Source organism: Gekko japonicus, unplaced genomic scaffold, assembly GCF_001447785.1.
Source record: "Gekko japonicus isolate JY-2015 unplaced genomic scaffold, Gekko_japonicus_V1.1 scaffold2120, whole genome shotgun sequence".
NCBI classification, from domain to species: domain Eukaryota; kingdom Metazoa; phylum Chordata; class Lepidosauria; order Squamata; family Gekkonidae; genus Gekko; species Gekko japonicus.
The window spans coordinates 16,144-30,948 of NW_015174901.1; the positions used below are offsets into that span (position 1 = coordinate 16,144).

The 14,805-nt window shown below is 40.1% G+C and overlaps 1 protein-coding gene across 1 annotated transcript in view; it reads left to right on the forward strand.

Moving 5' to 3' along the window:
* Positions 1 to 284: 284 nt before the first annotated feature.
* LOC107121973 (histone deacetylase 2) overlaps positions 285 to 14,805 on the forward strand; it is a 31,764-nt gene continuing 17,243 nt past the window's right edge. Inside the window, exons 1-6 of the mRNA XM_015424992.1 lie at positions 285 to 466; positions 9,391 to 9,503; positions 10,941 to 11,058; positions 12,214 to 12,288; positions 12,744 to 12,882; positions 13,460 to 13,601. Coding sequence (XP_015280478.1) covers positions 415 to 466; positions 9,391 to 9,503; positions 10,941 to 11,058; positions 12,214 to 12,288; positions 12,744 to 12,882; positions 13,460 to 13,601 — 639 coding nt within the window. The 5' untranslated portion in view covers positions 285 to 414. The remainder of the gene's footprint in view (positions 467 to 9,390; positions 9,504 to 10,940; positions 11,059 to 12,213; positions 12,289 to 12,743; positions 12,883 to 13,459; positions 13,602 to 14,805) is intronic.

Consider the following 14,805-nt stretch of genomic DNA (forward strand, 5'->3'; position numbering starts at 1 on the left):
GAATTCGGATCAGGACGAAGAATGCGGCCGACGACTGTACGCAGACTGTACCATTGTATGGCGGTTCAGGGGGAAACAGTTCTGCGTTTTCTCTGATTAACTCTGAAACTTCTCGTTTATCGACTCTTAGTTTCCACCGAGAAAAAGCCTCCTTAGATTTACCGAAAAGCTGAGGCAAAGCTGCTATTCAAAAGGAGTTATATGAAACAGACACATTTGTCTCTTTCACGTCACCCCCGGCCGCTCCCTCGGGTGGCATCAGTCGCCGCTGGAGGAGGCGGGGCTGAGTCCTCCTTGCACTGCTCCGGCGTCCCTGCTGTTGCCACAAGTTCCCGCCGTTCTCTACGCTCTCTTTTCCTTATCCGCAGCCTAGCTTAGCCCAGCCCGGCTACGCGGCTTCCCTCAGACGGCTTCATGGCGTACAGTCAGGGAGGCGGCAAGAAGAAAGTCTGTTACTACTATGATGGTGAGGGAGGGATTGAGGGGCGGGGCTTCCGTTTATGCTTGGGGGAGGACAATGCGAGCGGCTGTTTATCTCTCCCCTTCAATCCCCCCCCCCTAAATTTTTACAGTTGCGCGTGTCCGTTGCCTCCTCGCGCCCTCTCCGCTGCCCCCCTCCCTTGTTCTTGCGCGCCTCCTTTCCGGCGCACGCGTCGGCTGTCGCCGGATCTTTGCAGCCCCGCCCCCTTCTCCCCCATTCTGTGCTTGCTTCAGCTATTGTGTCTGCAGTACCTGCTTCTGGAAGATGCCTGCCTCGTTTTCCAGTGGTCCTCCTCTTTTCCCGTTGCCCCCATTTTGCATTGATTGCTGTCTCTTCTCTTGCTTAATCTACACCAATTCATTCAGACTCGTCTGTTCGCAAAAGAGTTTTAAGGGATGGTGGTGGGGTTGTTGGTTTTTGTTTTTGTTTTTTTAACAGCATGCGGCATCGCAACACACTTTTGTTCTCTGTTTGATAGAGATTGGAGAGACACGACACAGTCCTAAGTAGAAATTATTCCCATTGAGTTCCTTCGGACTCAGTGGCTAATAAGTGTAAATTGGAATGAGACTCAGTGAATCTATTGAAAAACCAGCTAGGTTTGAATTTGAATCAAGACCCGAAACTTCTTAGGGCCACACTGGAGGGTTCTCAGGGCATGGCCTTTATTCCTGATTTGCAAAGCTCCATTGTATAGGTGCACCTTCCTCCCACAAATAAAATCTAAATATCACAGGTCCAGCAAACGTTTCTGTCTGTTGGAATTTTATTCCGCATCTATTAAAACGGATTAGTCCTGGTTTTGAGATCTCCTAACTTTATTGCAATTTTCAAAACCAGGGTGGCTAAAGAGTGGTGAAAGAACAACATTTTCAGCTCTTTTTAAAATTTGTGACTGCCATTGAACTTCTAATATGTTATTCACAAATATAAAGGAGGGGGCACAGAAATGGAACAGCATGGTAACTGTTCCATTGATGTAAGGTAATGTATTTAGTGAACTCTTAAAAAAAGAATTCAAAGTATGCAGTTCCAGAGTTTGTGTTAGTCTGTTCTAGCAGTCAGCAAATCTCAACAAAATGTCTTGTGGCATGTTAAAGACTAGTAGTTTTATTATGACACTGGCTTGTGGGGAAAAGAACACACTTCATCAGACACATAATGTCATGCTTAGTTGATATACACACACACATAAAAATATATAGAGGTATAAATGGAAGGGTTGGGGCAATGTTGCCACGTCCAGGTGGGGCTTGGAGATCTTCCACTATTACAGCTGATCTCCAGACAATACAGAGCAGTTCCTCTAGAGAAAATGGCTGCTTCTGAGGGTGGACTCTATGGTATTGTACCCTACTAAGGTTCCTTCCCAACCTCTACCCTCCCCTGTTCTCCACCACAAAATCTCCAGGTATTTCCCAGCTCAGAGCTGACAACCCTAGTTGAGGGAGTTACTGCAAAGTGAATTGAGAATGGCCACTGTTCTGTTGCGTGGGTATGTGTTACATTACATTGTAGGTCACAGATGAGTGCAAGACCCCATCAAAAGAATAATAACACGTACCACTCCCAACTCATGAATAGGCTGAGTAAAATGACAGAATTAGCCAGACCTTATTGAGCTGAGGCTTGATAGAATCAAATCTGCATACGATTTCTAACATCAGATTCACGTAAGAGTCGTTCTTTGAAGGTTTATGTAATAATTTGTTATTGTTGAATGTGTAGTGTTGTTCCTCATTGTTCAGGAGTGTTTCCATTTTTAATGTGTTCATTTATCTTTTTTAACACTTACCATTGCTTAAGTATATAACAGCAGGTATCTGAATGTTACGTTTTGGAGTAGAATACTTAATAGGTTTTTTTTCTGCTTCCTTCACAAAAAATAACAGAAAAATAGGATTTTTTCCTAGTAAAAGCTACTTTCTCTGCCATTTATTTGTTAGAATCTTACAAACTTCATTTTGCAGTTTATTGTTAGAATCTTACAAACTTCATTACTTCATTTACACCCCCACCTTTCTCCCCACTAGGGCCCCAGGTGGTGTACATTATTCTCCTCCTTTCCATTTTATCCTCATAACAGCTTTATAAAGTGGATTAGTTTGAGTGTGTGTGAGTGGCCCAAGGTCACCCAGCAAACTTTCATGGCAGAATGGGAATTTGAACTTGGATCCTAGTCTGACACTCTAACCAAAGCACTACATTAGCTGTGAAATAAAGAATTTTGTATATTCTTCAAAAAAACTACCAGCGTTTAGACTGATCAGTGAATCTGTTTCCATTTGCACCTATGCATTGGTTTGTCCATGCTCAATTTGCTGAGTTTCTGACAAAGTGAGCCAGTGTAGTATGGCAGTTAGAATGTCAAACTAAGATCTGGTAGACTCAGGTTTGAATCCCTGGATGTTTGCAGTCACACACTGAGTTACCTCTCAGGTGCTTCTGAGGATAAAATGGAGGAGAGGAGAATGTTGTAAACCACTTTGGATCCTAATTGAGGAAAAGATGGGCTACAGTTTAAGTTTAAAAAAAATGTGGAATTAGAAGACGTAGGTGTTCTGGATTAGCTAATATGGGACGTTAAACTGGGATGTTGCCTGTGTGGGTAGTTCATTTGGGGATGTGGCACACATTGCAAACATTCATAAAGTTACTGTTTAAAGAATTAGAGACAAAAAGGAACTAAACAAGTAGAGTTTTGTTATATTGTGGCATATCATGTGAAATGGGAGCTCTTACGTCACTACAGATTCATCCTAGGGTCTGAGATGGAGACACTGCAGATGATTTGTTTCAGTTTGTGTTTGTTTTCTGTATTGAACATTTTGAGTCCCTTCAGAGTTTATTTATTATTTATTGCATTATATTTTAAATCGCCCTTCCCCTGCCAGGACAGGGCTCAGGGCAGTGTACAGCATAATAAATTAATATCATAGTTAAAACAATAAAACCACAGTGATTAGCCTAAAAGATGGTTCATAGTCATTCACATGAGAGAGCACATAGCATCCCTGACTCAATTCCCCAGGCAAATATAAGGATATTTTATAGAGTTCAGTAAAACTTCTTCAATATATGTGATAGAGTTTTCTGTATCTAAAGGCATTCTGAATAGTTCAGATGAGCGGGAAACACAAACCGTCTCCATGAAACAGTAGTTTTGAATGAACAGCAGAAATCGAATGCTTTTTTGTAGAAAAGACAAACAGTTCCATTTTAGCTGCTTTTAGGAAAATTGTATTATGATGGTTTTCTTGTTAGGATTTAGGCACTGCTTGTGTTTCAGCTTAGTGAAAGTGGTTTTATCATAAGACTTTGGTAAGTGGCTTGTGTTGCCTGGTAGATTTAAGGGACTGTATTAGATCAGTCCTGTGAGCCTCTAGGCTGAGGCAACAAGTAAGGATGGGCCCAAGAAAGCCCCTTTAAACAGCTGAGCTGTCGGAGCAGGCTCAGCTGTTTAGAACCTAAAACAGCTGGATGGCAGGAGCAGGCTGCCCCCGTGGCTCACCTGTTTCCAATCTAAACAGCTGAGCAGCCCGGAGCAGCCTGCTTCCACTACTCAGCTGTTTTGGCAGCTTTTATGGGGAGAAGAAAGCAGGGGCTTAAACCCCTGCTTTTTTGCTTCCCACAAACCTCCACGGACTACCTTAAAATGTCATGGAAGTTTGATTGCCGGGCTGCAGTCTGTGATCTTCAGTTCAGTTTGTGAACCACAAACTGGACAAAATTTGTCACAAAGGTTTGTGAACTGATTCGTGCCCATCCCTAGCAAAAACACCGAGATTGAACATCCAAAGCCTGTGCAAAAGCCCATCCTTTTTTGTTGAAGTTGTACCACAAAATTGTGCTACTAAATAAAGCAGCAGCTGTTGGTACTGCTTTGCTAGCATTCCCAGTCATTGTGCAGTATAACTGCCCTATAATTGTATTGGTGGGGTTTTTTTCTTGGCAGAAATGTGCCCTCTTCTTCCTATCTGAAGAGCTACTTACAGTTCAGAGAACTGAGAACTGTTTTACCAAATGGTGATGTGACAAGAGAGTTTAAGCTAGGGATCATCCTCTGAGAATTGTGTCTTGGATATCAAAGTACTTAACTCTGCCTACCGAAGGCTAGAAAGAATGGATAGGTTAGCTATAATGTCTGGATTGTTACTTCAGTCTTCAACATCTTTTCTAGGGGAATTGCTTTAAAGTAACTGTGCTTAGTATCATCACAGCCAACAAGCAAATATGTTAGCAGTGGTAAGAATGAATAAACTTGTATAGGATAATTAGATAGTTATGCTTGAGGAGAGGAGGGAAAGGTATTCTCAAGCAGCATATTGCATTCCATATTCTCTATATGAATAGATTTGGGATAGCTTTCATACCAAAGGTGGACAGTATAGTGGATAACTGATGCTACAGAAATAGAATTTTGTTTGTGTAGCTTATCTGGAACCCCAAAATGCTGCCAAAAGAGACTAAATGGCAGTTGCAGCCTTCTCCTTTGTTGTTCAGTTGTCTTTGTTGAGCTTTTACAGGGAAAACTGGGCCCCTAGGAGGGAGGATTGTTTGAACTGACTTGGCTTTTTCAGAAGAAAAATGGGTGTTATTGGATTCTTACTGTACAATTAGAAGTCTGAAGCTGTGTGTTATCAAGCCAGTATTTATGTGCTATAAAATGTGTATAGGTGTTGTATAGTAAAAGGATAGAAAAATACAATGGGACCACGGTGGAAGATGCACTAACAAAAAAAATACACACTGTGTATCTAATTAGATATATATACATATATGTATAATATAATCCAATAAAGAAACATGAAAACATCTAATAAATACACGCACACATACAAATTTATTATCACACTTGTAAGCATGATCCTACCATACAGTACCAAAATGCCAAAATCTTTAAGCATTCCAACATGATTCTCTCAGTGAACCCTCAAAGCTTCTATTCTGGAACACAGATCTTCAAACTTATAAAAGGACACGGTAATGTTTGAGACGTCATCCTTTTATATGTTTGAAGATCTCTGTTCCAGCATAGAAGCATTGTGGGTTCACTGAGAATCACGTTGGGATGCTTAAATTTTTTTCAAAGAACCTTTAACTCAGTGGCCATAAATTCAAGGCAACTGAAGATTCCTGACAAAGACACTAGCAAATCGGACATTTACTAGAAGGCCATGGAATCTTGGTACTGTGTTTACAACTCATGTTAGAAATCATCCAGTAGAGACAGAGACTTTGATGTATTTTGTGTAACAATTTTATTTACTGGCATTTTGGTGTTGTATGGTAGGATCGTGCTTACAAGTGTGATACATTTGTATGTGTGCATGTATTTATTGGACATGTTTTCATATTTCCTTACATGATTTATGATACATATATATCTCTAATTAGTTACACGGTGTGTATTTTTGTTAGTGTATAGTAAAAGAATTGCAAGTACATATAATAATATTGTGAATAGAAGAAGTCCAGATATTTGAATAATAGTATAAATGTAGCCGTAGCCGTACTTCCTTGCTTGTTGATATGGAAGACTGTTCAAGAGAAAAAATGAGATTGCTATTTCCAGGTTTTTCTGCAGAAAAAACTACTTGTACATTTGAACAAGCACTTCTAGTAGTAATGCAGCATGTACTCTGTAGCATGTTTGTAGGCTTCTAGAAGTAGGAATTTCTAGAACAACCCCCCCCCCCCAATTGGGGACCCAAAGAGGCTTACAGCATTCTGGCCTCCATGATACCCTTACAACAACCCTGTGAGGTAGGTTAGGCTGAGTGTAGGTTAGGCTGAGTATATGACTAGCCCAAGATTGTCCAGTGAGCATCCTTAGCAGATTAGGGATTCAAACCTGGGACCTAGTCCAGTGCACAAACCATTGTACCACACTGGCTCTTGGATATAGTTGAATATCAAATATCTGATAGCAGAGCTATTACTTCTAGTACTACCATTTGAAGACCAGACAAGATACAGTGGCAGCAGACTTTGGGTTCTTGATGGAAATAACCTCCTCCTAGATAAAAATGGTTTTAAAAAAAATTCAGGTACCCTGCTTTCCATGTATGTTAGAAGGCACTACCCCACTCTGATTTTCCCTTCTAAATTTGCCCCTGCCAAGTTGTACTCATCAATGTTTGCAATCTGTCTGTTCAATATTTAGCGAGAATAGTGGTGTTAGATGATTATAATGAGACAGGGGGGGACCTGCGATACTCGCGGGGGGAGTCTCTCTCTTTTCCCCCTTCTCTCTCTTTCCCCCTTCTCTCTCTTCCCCCCCAGTCTCTCTCTCTCTGTCTCTTCCCCCCAGTCTCTCTCTCCCCCCTTCTCTCTCGCCCCCTGTTCTCTCTCTTCCCCCCGTCTCTGTCTTTCCCCCGTTCTCTGTCTCCCCCCCCAAGAACAGACCCTTGGAGGCCTGAAGGGGCGGCGCGAGAACCGTTGCGCTTGGCTGCCCCTCTCCCGCTCCGTGGGACTTGCGATGGACTCCGGGCGGGCCGGGAGGCAGGGAGGGAAGCCGCGCCATTCTCCCGCCGCCCCCCCTGCTCGCCACTTGCCTTCCAAATGGCGACAGCGGCGGCGGTCTCCGCAGACCGTTTCGTGCGCATGCGCACGGACGCTCTGACACTTTCGGGGGGATTTAAATATCCCCCTGATATTTTTTTTTAGTTTTTAGATTTCTGTGCACCCCTGGGGACTGCCCCAAGAGTGCACAAAACTCTCCCTGCCCCCCAGGTCGCCCCGGAGCGCGGATTTAGCGATCCGCACAGACGGGGCGACTTGGGTATTAGATACATAGATGCTAAACAAATCTTCCAGCTTGGGTCTTCAAACCATTTTTATCTAGTAAAGGGTAAAGTTTGTGATCTTCACTCTACATTTAGATGTCACAAACAAGCCATTTGCTTGACTGGCACAGAACTCAGTTAATGGTTGTGCTACTGTGCTCCCTCCCTTCTTGATTCATGCATGGGGTGTGCTTGAAGAGTCCCTGGTTTCTGAAGTCTTTTCAGTATGCTGTGAAGTCCAAATGTTGCTTTCACACAAAGTGTTGGTTTTTCTTTCCCACAAACCAGAATTCTAAAACAAGCATCTGCTTTCAGATGTCATGAGAAACTGTAGTTAGACTTCTGAAACCAGGACGTCTTTAGTCACATTGTGTGCGTTTGTTGAGGAGAAGGGAGCATAGTAAGGATAGCAGGGCCCCTAGCCGGTATCCCCAGGAGCATTGTGGGCAGGGTCTGGGATCTGGGGTGGAAATGTCATTTCTGGCCTGGGCATTTTCACCTGCTGCTCACAGGAACGAGGGCGGAAGGGAGGGCCCAACCACTGGGAGGCCTCGTGCCAAAAGTAAGGATATGGCGAGCAGACATGTGAGCCATGTCTAACCATTAATTAGTTTTTGTTCATTTGCCACATCTGAACAAAGCCCAACATGTAGTACTTTGATATGTTGGTAATAATTGTTGATTCTGACTTGAATGTTGAGTAGCATGAGTGAAGTCTCAGTGGAGGGTGGAAAGTTTACTATGGCCCTTCTTCATCTACAGCCGTAGTTGTTTCCCCTGAGGATCAGTGGACCTGAAAAATAGTATAGGGAGAAAATTAGGAGTCAACAACAGGAAAGGAGAATCATCAGAAATCTCCTTCCCCTCTTCCACATACACAAGTGGAAAAGCGATTCTGTTGGGGGAATTGTTGCTTCACTAATGGCTTTTGGATTAAAGCCATTTACAGGAAAACCACAGCTCCCTTGAACATGAAACAAAAGTGAAAACATGCTCACTTTAGGGATTCTTTGCTGTGTTCAAGGGAGGGACTGTTAAATTTGCATTACAATAACAGGATGGCCTAATTGCTTGGGAATGTAAAGTATATAGGAACACTGGGGCAAAAGTTTTGCCTTTCTCTTCATGGGGGATTCAAATGCCATTTTATCCTCATAGCAACCCTGTGAGGTTGATTAGAGTGGGAGTGTGTGACAGACCCAAAACCTCCAGCAAGCTTCCATGGCAAAACAGGGATTCAAACCAGGCTCTACCAGATCCTATTCCTGTGCTGTAAACCCTATACCAGGGGTGTCAAACATGTGACCCAGGGACCGGATCAGGCCCCCGGAGGGCTTCGATCAGACCCGCAGTGGAGCTGGCTGTCTTCTGCTTCTTCTTCCAGTTCTGCTGCTGCTGCTGCATCATCGTAGGTTTGCAGCTTACAGATACACACCTGAACAGCATACTCAAGATTGCAACAGCACAGACATTTTGATGCAATAATTCAGAGCAAGAGGTGTCAGTTATCAGACAGTGTTAAATAAAATATTGCAAGAGTGCTAATGTTTTAAGCATGTTTTATTTTAAGTTTTTTAAAAAACCCTTTGTGTTTGTGTCCTTTATAAAGTTTATATCTCCGCTACCTGGCATTAGATTTTATGACACACATGGCCCCGCCCATCAAGGTCTCATTTTTGTCAGATCCGGCCTTGATTAACAAATGAGTTCGACACCCCTGCCCTACACCATTCTGAATGCACTAAGACGTCAGCAGCTACATTTTAACAAATAAAGATGTCAAATCTCTTTGACTAGAGTATTATGCTATTTTAAACTGTTGGTGCACACGCTTTGTTGGTCATTGTAGCCATCTATTATTTGTAATCACTAGTATGATGCACGGAGAGTACAAGGAAGGTGCTGGATTTTAAGTAAGACTTTGTGCTGTACTTTAGAAATTTTGAGTGCCTCCTGGGGTGTGTGAAATCACAGATGACTGAAGGTCTGCTTGACAAATTGGAATGCAATGATGATTGTGCTGTGCATAATTTTTTCCCCCTAAACAAAGCAAGCCTTAACCAATTAAACCTGAAAAAGTAATGATTGCACTTTGAACTATGACTTGTGTTTCCTTTTCAGGTGATATAGGAAACTATTATTATGGGCAAGGACACCCCATGAAGCCTCACAGGATTCGTATGACACATAACTTATTGCTAAATTATGGTTTATACAGGAAAATGGAAATTTATGTGAGTATACCCATGCAGTTTTATCATTTAAAAGTGGATGACTAGTTACGAAATACAGTTGGTCAAATATATTTTACATATACTAGTTTTGAGAAATTTCCAGTAGTTTTGAATTTCAGGTTAACCATGGTGTTACCAATGAAAAGAGAGGCAATTAACCCAAGCAAACACAGTTACACATTGCTGAACTAATTGTATCACATTTTAGGTTATTTATAAAGTTTCGAAACAATGAGTTGGATTCAGCACAAGAAACCTAGTGAGGACCACACAAAGATCATTGATCTTCTTGGATTTCTTCTTTTCCCAACAGCCATTTCCAGCCACGTTTCCTGGGATCATCACAGGACATGCATGCAGTAGTAGCTACGTTGGTCAGGGGAAAGGGGGCAACAGTCATTCCGTTCTCCTTCTTTCATAAACAGAGCTCTGCTCATACAAGAGGCAGGAGAATAGGATTTCCCCCTCCCCCCCCCCCCCCCCCCCTAGAGTTTTACTGTGTGAACTGGCAAAATCCACTTTGAAAGTGCACTAAAAGTGGATTTAAAGTGGATTACTTAGCGTGTGTGGCAGCAGCCAAAATAAGGTTTTCCAGTGTCAGAAAGGACTGCTGCAGGGAGGGGAAGGCCAGGCAGATATCAGTGCCTTCTGTTGGTGAATCATATGATCCAACCCAGAAAACGATTAATCTCCCAGATCCTTCTTTCATTGGCCAGATAAAGTAGGACATCTATGGAAGTATTCTTGACTATTGTGGGGAAGTCTTAAAAATGATAAGTAGAACTTTCATTATATGACCTTGGTCTTTATTAGTTAATTTGAGCAATTCTGCTTTGCGGGAAGGGTGGGGTACAAATTAAACCAATAAATAAATATAGTATTTCAATCAGTTAGTTGAAACATCTGGTAGAAGTTGTTCTGTTTCTAAGAAAAATGGCCGTCTTTATTTAATGGCTCATTTCCCCCCCTTAAAGATGCCTGAAGTTTGATTCGGGCCTATGCAATGAAAATGACATTGCTAACAATCACTATTTCCCATTGATTAAGGTCATGGAAGTTTATATATCTTGGAAAAATACCTATACAAATCTTGTGAAATACTACATTAAAAATACATTTGGAATGTATTTGGATTTGGAATCTAAATATTTCATTTGAGGCAAGAAAGATATGTCCTGTGGAAATATTTGGCTGGATCCAACCCTATGGATAGCAAACATAATGTTGAATTAGTTCTTACCTGATGTATATATTGTCACAACCTTGTGGTAATTATAAAAACCATGCAAGAACTACTGTGCTATTTAGGAATGTGAAAGAAACAAAGCTGAAATATTTTACCAAATGCCAATATAATATGTAATCAGATTTGTTTAAATAGGAATATTTGCAATATTGCTACAACCTTTTCTTTATTGGACCCATTTTATTCACCAGCGGCCCCACAAAGCTACAGCAGAAGAAATGACCAAATACCACAGTGATGAATACATTAAATTTCTTCGCTCAATAAGACCTGACAACATGTCTGAATATAGCAAACAGATGCAAAGATGTAAGTTTGTGTCGTGAGCTAAATACAAACACTTTTTAAGAAAACCTTTTTCCCTCACAAAGCATAGATTTTTTTTTGGTAATCTGATGAACAAAAAAGTATCTAAACATTTAGATCTATAAATGGCATTCAAATGGCATAAATGGCATACAAAGATCCATAAATGACATTCCTTTTTTCTGGAGCTTGATTTGTAATGGAGGAAATGTAAAATCTACTCCTTTTGCCTTTGGTATTATCATTCTGAATTGTTACCTGTCTGTTACAAGGCTTGGTTTTACAACTGCTGCAGAGGTAATGCTGCCTGATTGCACTGAAGATTGGAAGCACCCTCTGGGCACTCATCCTTCCTGCTCAGACTGGCATCTTCTCCCCCCCCCTCACCATTTAGCATTAATTATGTTTCAATATTATGCCTGTACTAGTATGATCATGATTAACTCCAGCCATAAACTTTCTCCAGCTCTTAATCCAAATGGTGAAACTAGAAATTGCTTTCAGGCTTCCATTTAAAGGTGAACTAATTGCAGTTTATTTAATGCCAAGGGAGAGGAAGGAGTGCACAACCTCAGTGGGGGAATTGCGGTTTAGCAGCTGGCTAGTATTACACGTGATTTGGCCTTACTATCAAATGTGAATCAACCGAACGTACCTGCAGAGTGTTTTGCTGCAGTTTAGAATAGCTGGATATCAGAGAGCAGCAATGGGGAACAGCAGCAGTATTAGTGTTATGAGTTAATTTGAACTAGAATGTTAAATTACAACTTAAAGTGGTATTATACTTGCAGAATACCTAATGAATTAAAGAATTGTGTTGTTAATTAAATGTTCTATATTAATTAAAAGAAATTAAAGTATAAGAATTGGTAGTTGCACATTTGCTGAAACATCACAAGCTATAGTTCGTATACAGTGCTGCTGTAAATGATGAAAACATTCAGCTAGAAAGTGCTCTAGTTACTAAGAATGTATATATATGTAACTAAACTGTTTTGCCAAATTTCATAGGTGTCACAAAGCTAAGTTTAATTGCTTCCTTCTGCTAATGAAATATACAATTATATAAATGTTGGCTGTATTGAAGATTTTTTAAAAATATGAATGTATGCTTTTGAACAACAACACTTTAATACTGATAAAAATTGTCTTACATAGTTAATGTTGGGGAAGACTGTCCTGTGTTTGATGGATTGTTTGAATTCTGCCAGCTGTCCACAGGAGGCTCTGTGGGTAGGTATATCCTCCTCAGGATTAGTTTTTGATCTATTAACTTTTAAAGGGCTGTCAAAGAGAATAAACATTTTTGACCATTGTCTTCTAAATCTTCTGCATAAAGGTATACTAACATTTGAAGTTGAAGTAATTAAAAAATTCTAGCAGTGTTTTTATAGCTTCATTGAAAGTGAGGAGGCTTGAATAAAATACACTTCACTGAAAGAACATGTAAAATGTCTGTTGAAAATTAGTGATTCGTTGTATTGTATGTCATGTTTTGCCCAACTTTAGAAGACTCTAAAAAGTCATTTAAAATCCAGATTAGAGGCATGATGAAAATTCAGAGAAGTTACAATGAAACAATTATTCATGTTTATGACAGACAACAGAGGTTGTCTGTCGTTATGTTGTCTGTCTTCATCTTTACTAGCGATTTTAAAACTATATTTTTCTCCTCAATGGTTCTTTAGCTGGAGCAGTAAAACTGAACCGGCAGCAGACAGACATGGCTGTTAATTGGGCTGGAGGACTTCATCATGCTAAGAAGTCCGAGGCATCTGGTTTCTGTTACGTCAATGATATTGTGCTTGCCATTCTTGAATTACTGAAGTAAGTTCATGCTGAAACTACAAATGAACTAAATCTTGTAGAAAAGGTGGACTGTGGTCTTCAGGTTACCATTGATCTGATATTTCTTGACAGTCACACCTCACACACAGTTTGAAGGGGTTTATGTTAGAGATTCTGACATAATGTTCATTATAAAACAATCTTAGTTCTAAAGCTGTTCAATAACAATGTATCAGGTAAATATAGGTATATTTTTATTTATTTATATTCTAAGGTTTCTTTTAAAAGCGAAAGGGCAAACTAAAAATCACTTTGTGGGACACACACATGAACACATGAAGCTGTCTTATACTGAATCAGACCATTGGTCTCTCTCCTGAAGACTGCGATATCCAATCTTGTCTGTGTCTGCTGAGGTGGTAGACTAGCTAGCTGTAAATTGGTCCTTCACTGCCACTCTTTAAAGTCTTGTCTTTAGTGCTGCTAATTTGTTGGGGAAATGGAAGAGAGCCAGGGGCAATCTTCTGGCACCAGCTACTCTTTTTGGTTTTCCGAGAGAATGTAGTGGGTTTCATTGGCGCTGCTTTATTAAAGGCTGCCTGTTTTCCCTCCTCAGATACCACCAAAGAGTACTGTATATTGATATTGATATCCATCATGGTGATGGAGTTGAAGAAGCATTTTATACAACAGATCGTGTTATGACAGTATCATTCCATAAATATGGTGAATATTTCCCTGGTACAGGAGATTTGAGGGTAAGTTCAAACATAAACATACAATTTGATTAAACTAGCATCTTGCAAATGTCTTTAAACCTGATTCCCATCTTAACATCTTTTTTCTATGTAATTGCTATTAATAAACATATCGAAAAATCTGTGAGTAGCCACTTTTTTATATTTTTAACAATACTATGACTTAAGCTGAGCATAACTTGTCCGCTAGTAAACGTCATAGGTGGGAGGAGATTTAAATTTGGATTAACTACATCCAAACCCATCACACTGTAGTTGCTGCACCACACTGCTGTCACAGTGGTTGGCTTCTTTTTTTTCCTTTTAAAATGTTTATTAAGAGGAGGTATAACATATCAAAACATATAATAACTGCAAAACAGTATACAAATGTCCTGAGAATCCAAAATTACAAACCAACCAGTTAATCACCATTAAAAAATTTTACAACATACATCAACAGTCTTAACAAACTAAGTTAGTACTAAATCCGATCACCTATACATAGATGCTGTGTGAGCTATGAATCCCATAGAATTGAGTCAAGTCTTGGCATTGTGAAGTTACTACCTGGTAAATTTACAGCTTTCAAATTTCAAGGGGTATTTTGTTCGAATGTTTCCCTTGCATGATAAACGTGTAATATTTACCATGCCAGGAAAAGCCAGTAAAAATAAATTCACTATATTAACGTAAATACTAGCTGTCACATTGGCTAGATATACTAACTTCTCTCAGTTTTATTTTGCTTTTATTGTTGTTTTGTTTATCACTCCTTGCCCAGTTTTTGTTACATTGTAACAGGCTTTGGCCATATAAAATAAACTTTACCTGTACTAAATGTTTTTTGTCAGCCTGCATTCTGGTTAAATGCTACTAATAGTGTATTAATTTACATAGAATTTTGGGGTCTTTATGTCAATAACACAAAAGTAATCTTTGCAGAAAAAAAACAGTTTTCAAATGCAATGGAACCTTGCTGCGAGATTATATTTGCCACTGATAGGATCCACCACTTGGGGTTTCAGACATATCTGAGGAAACCAGTTACCCCAGCCTCCCAGTACACTATGATTTTGTTTAAGGCAAACCAGTAGGGTTAATTTAGAATATGTACTGATGCATACTGATATTTCACTGAGGCAATAACAATACTATGCTGTTCTTACATAAAAATGTTACAATTGTTAGGGAAATTGATACATTTTGTGCGAATAAAAAGAGA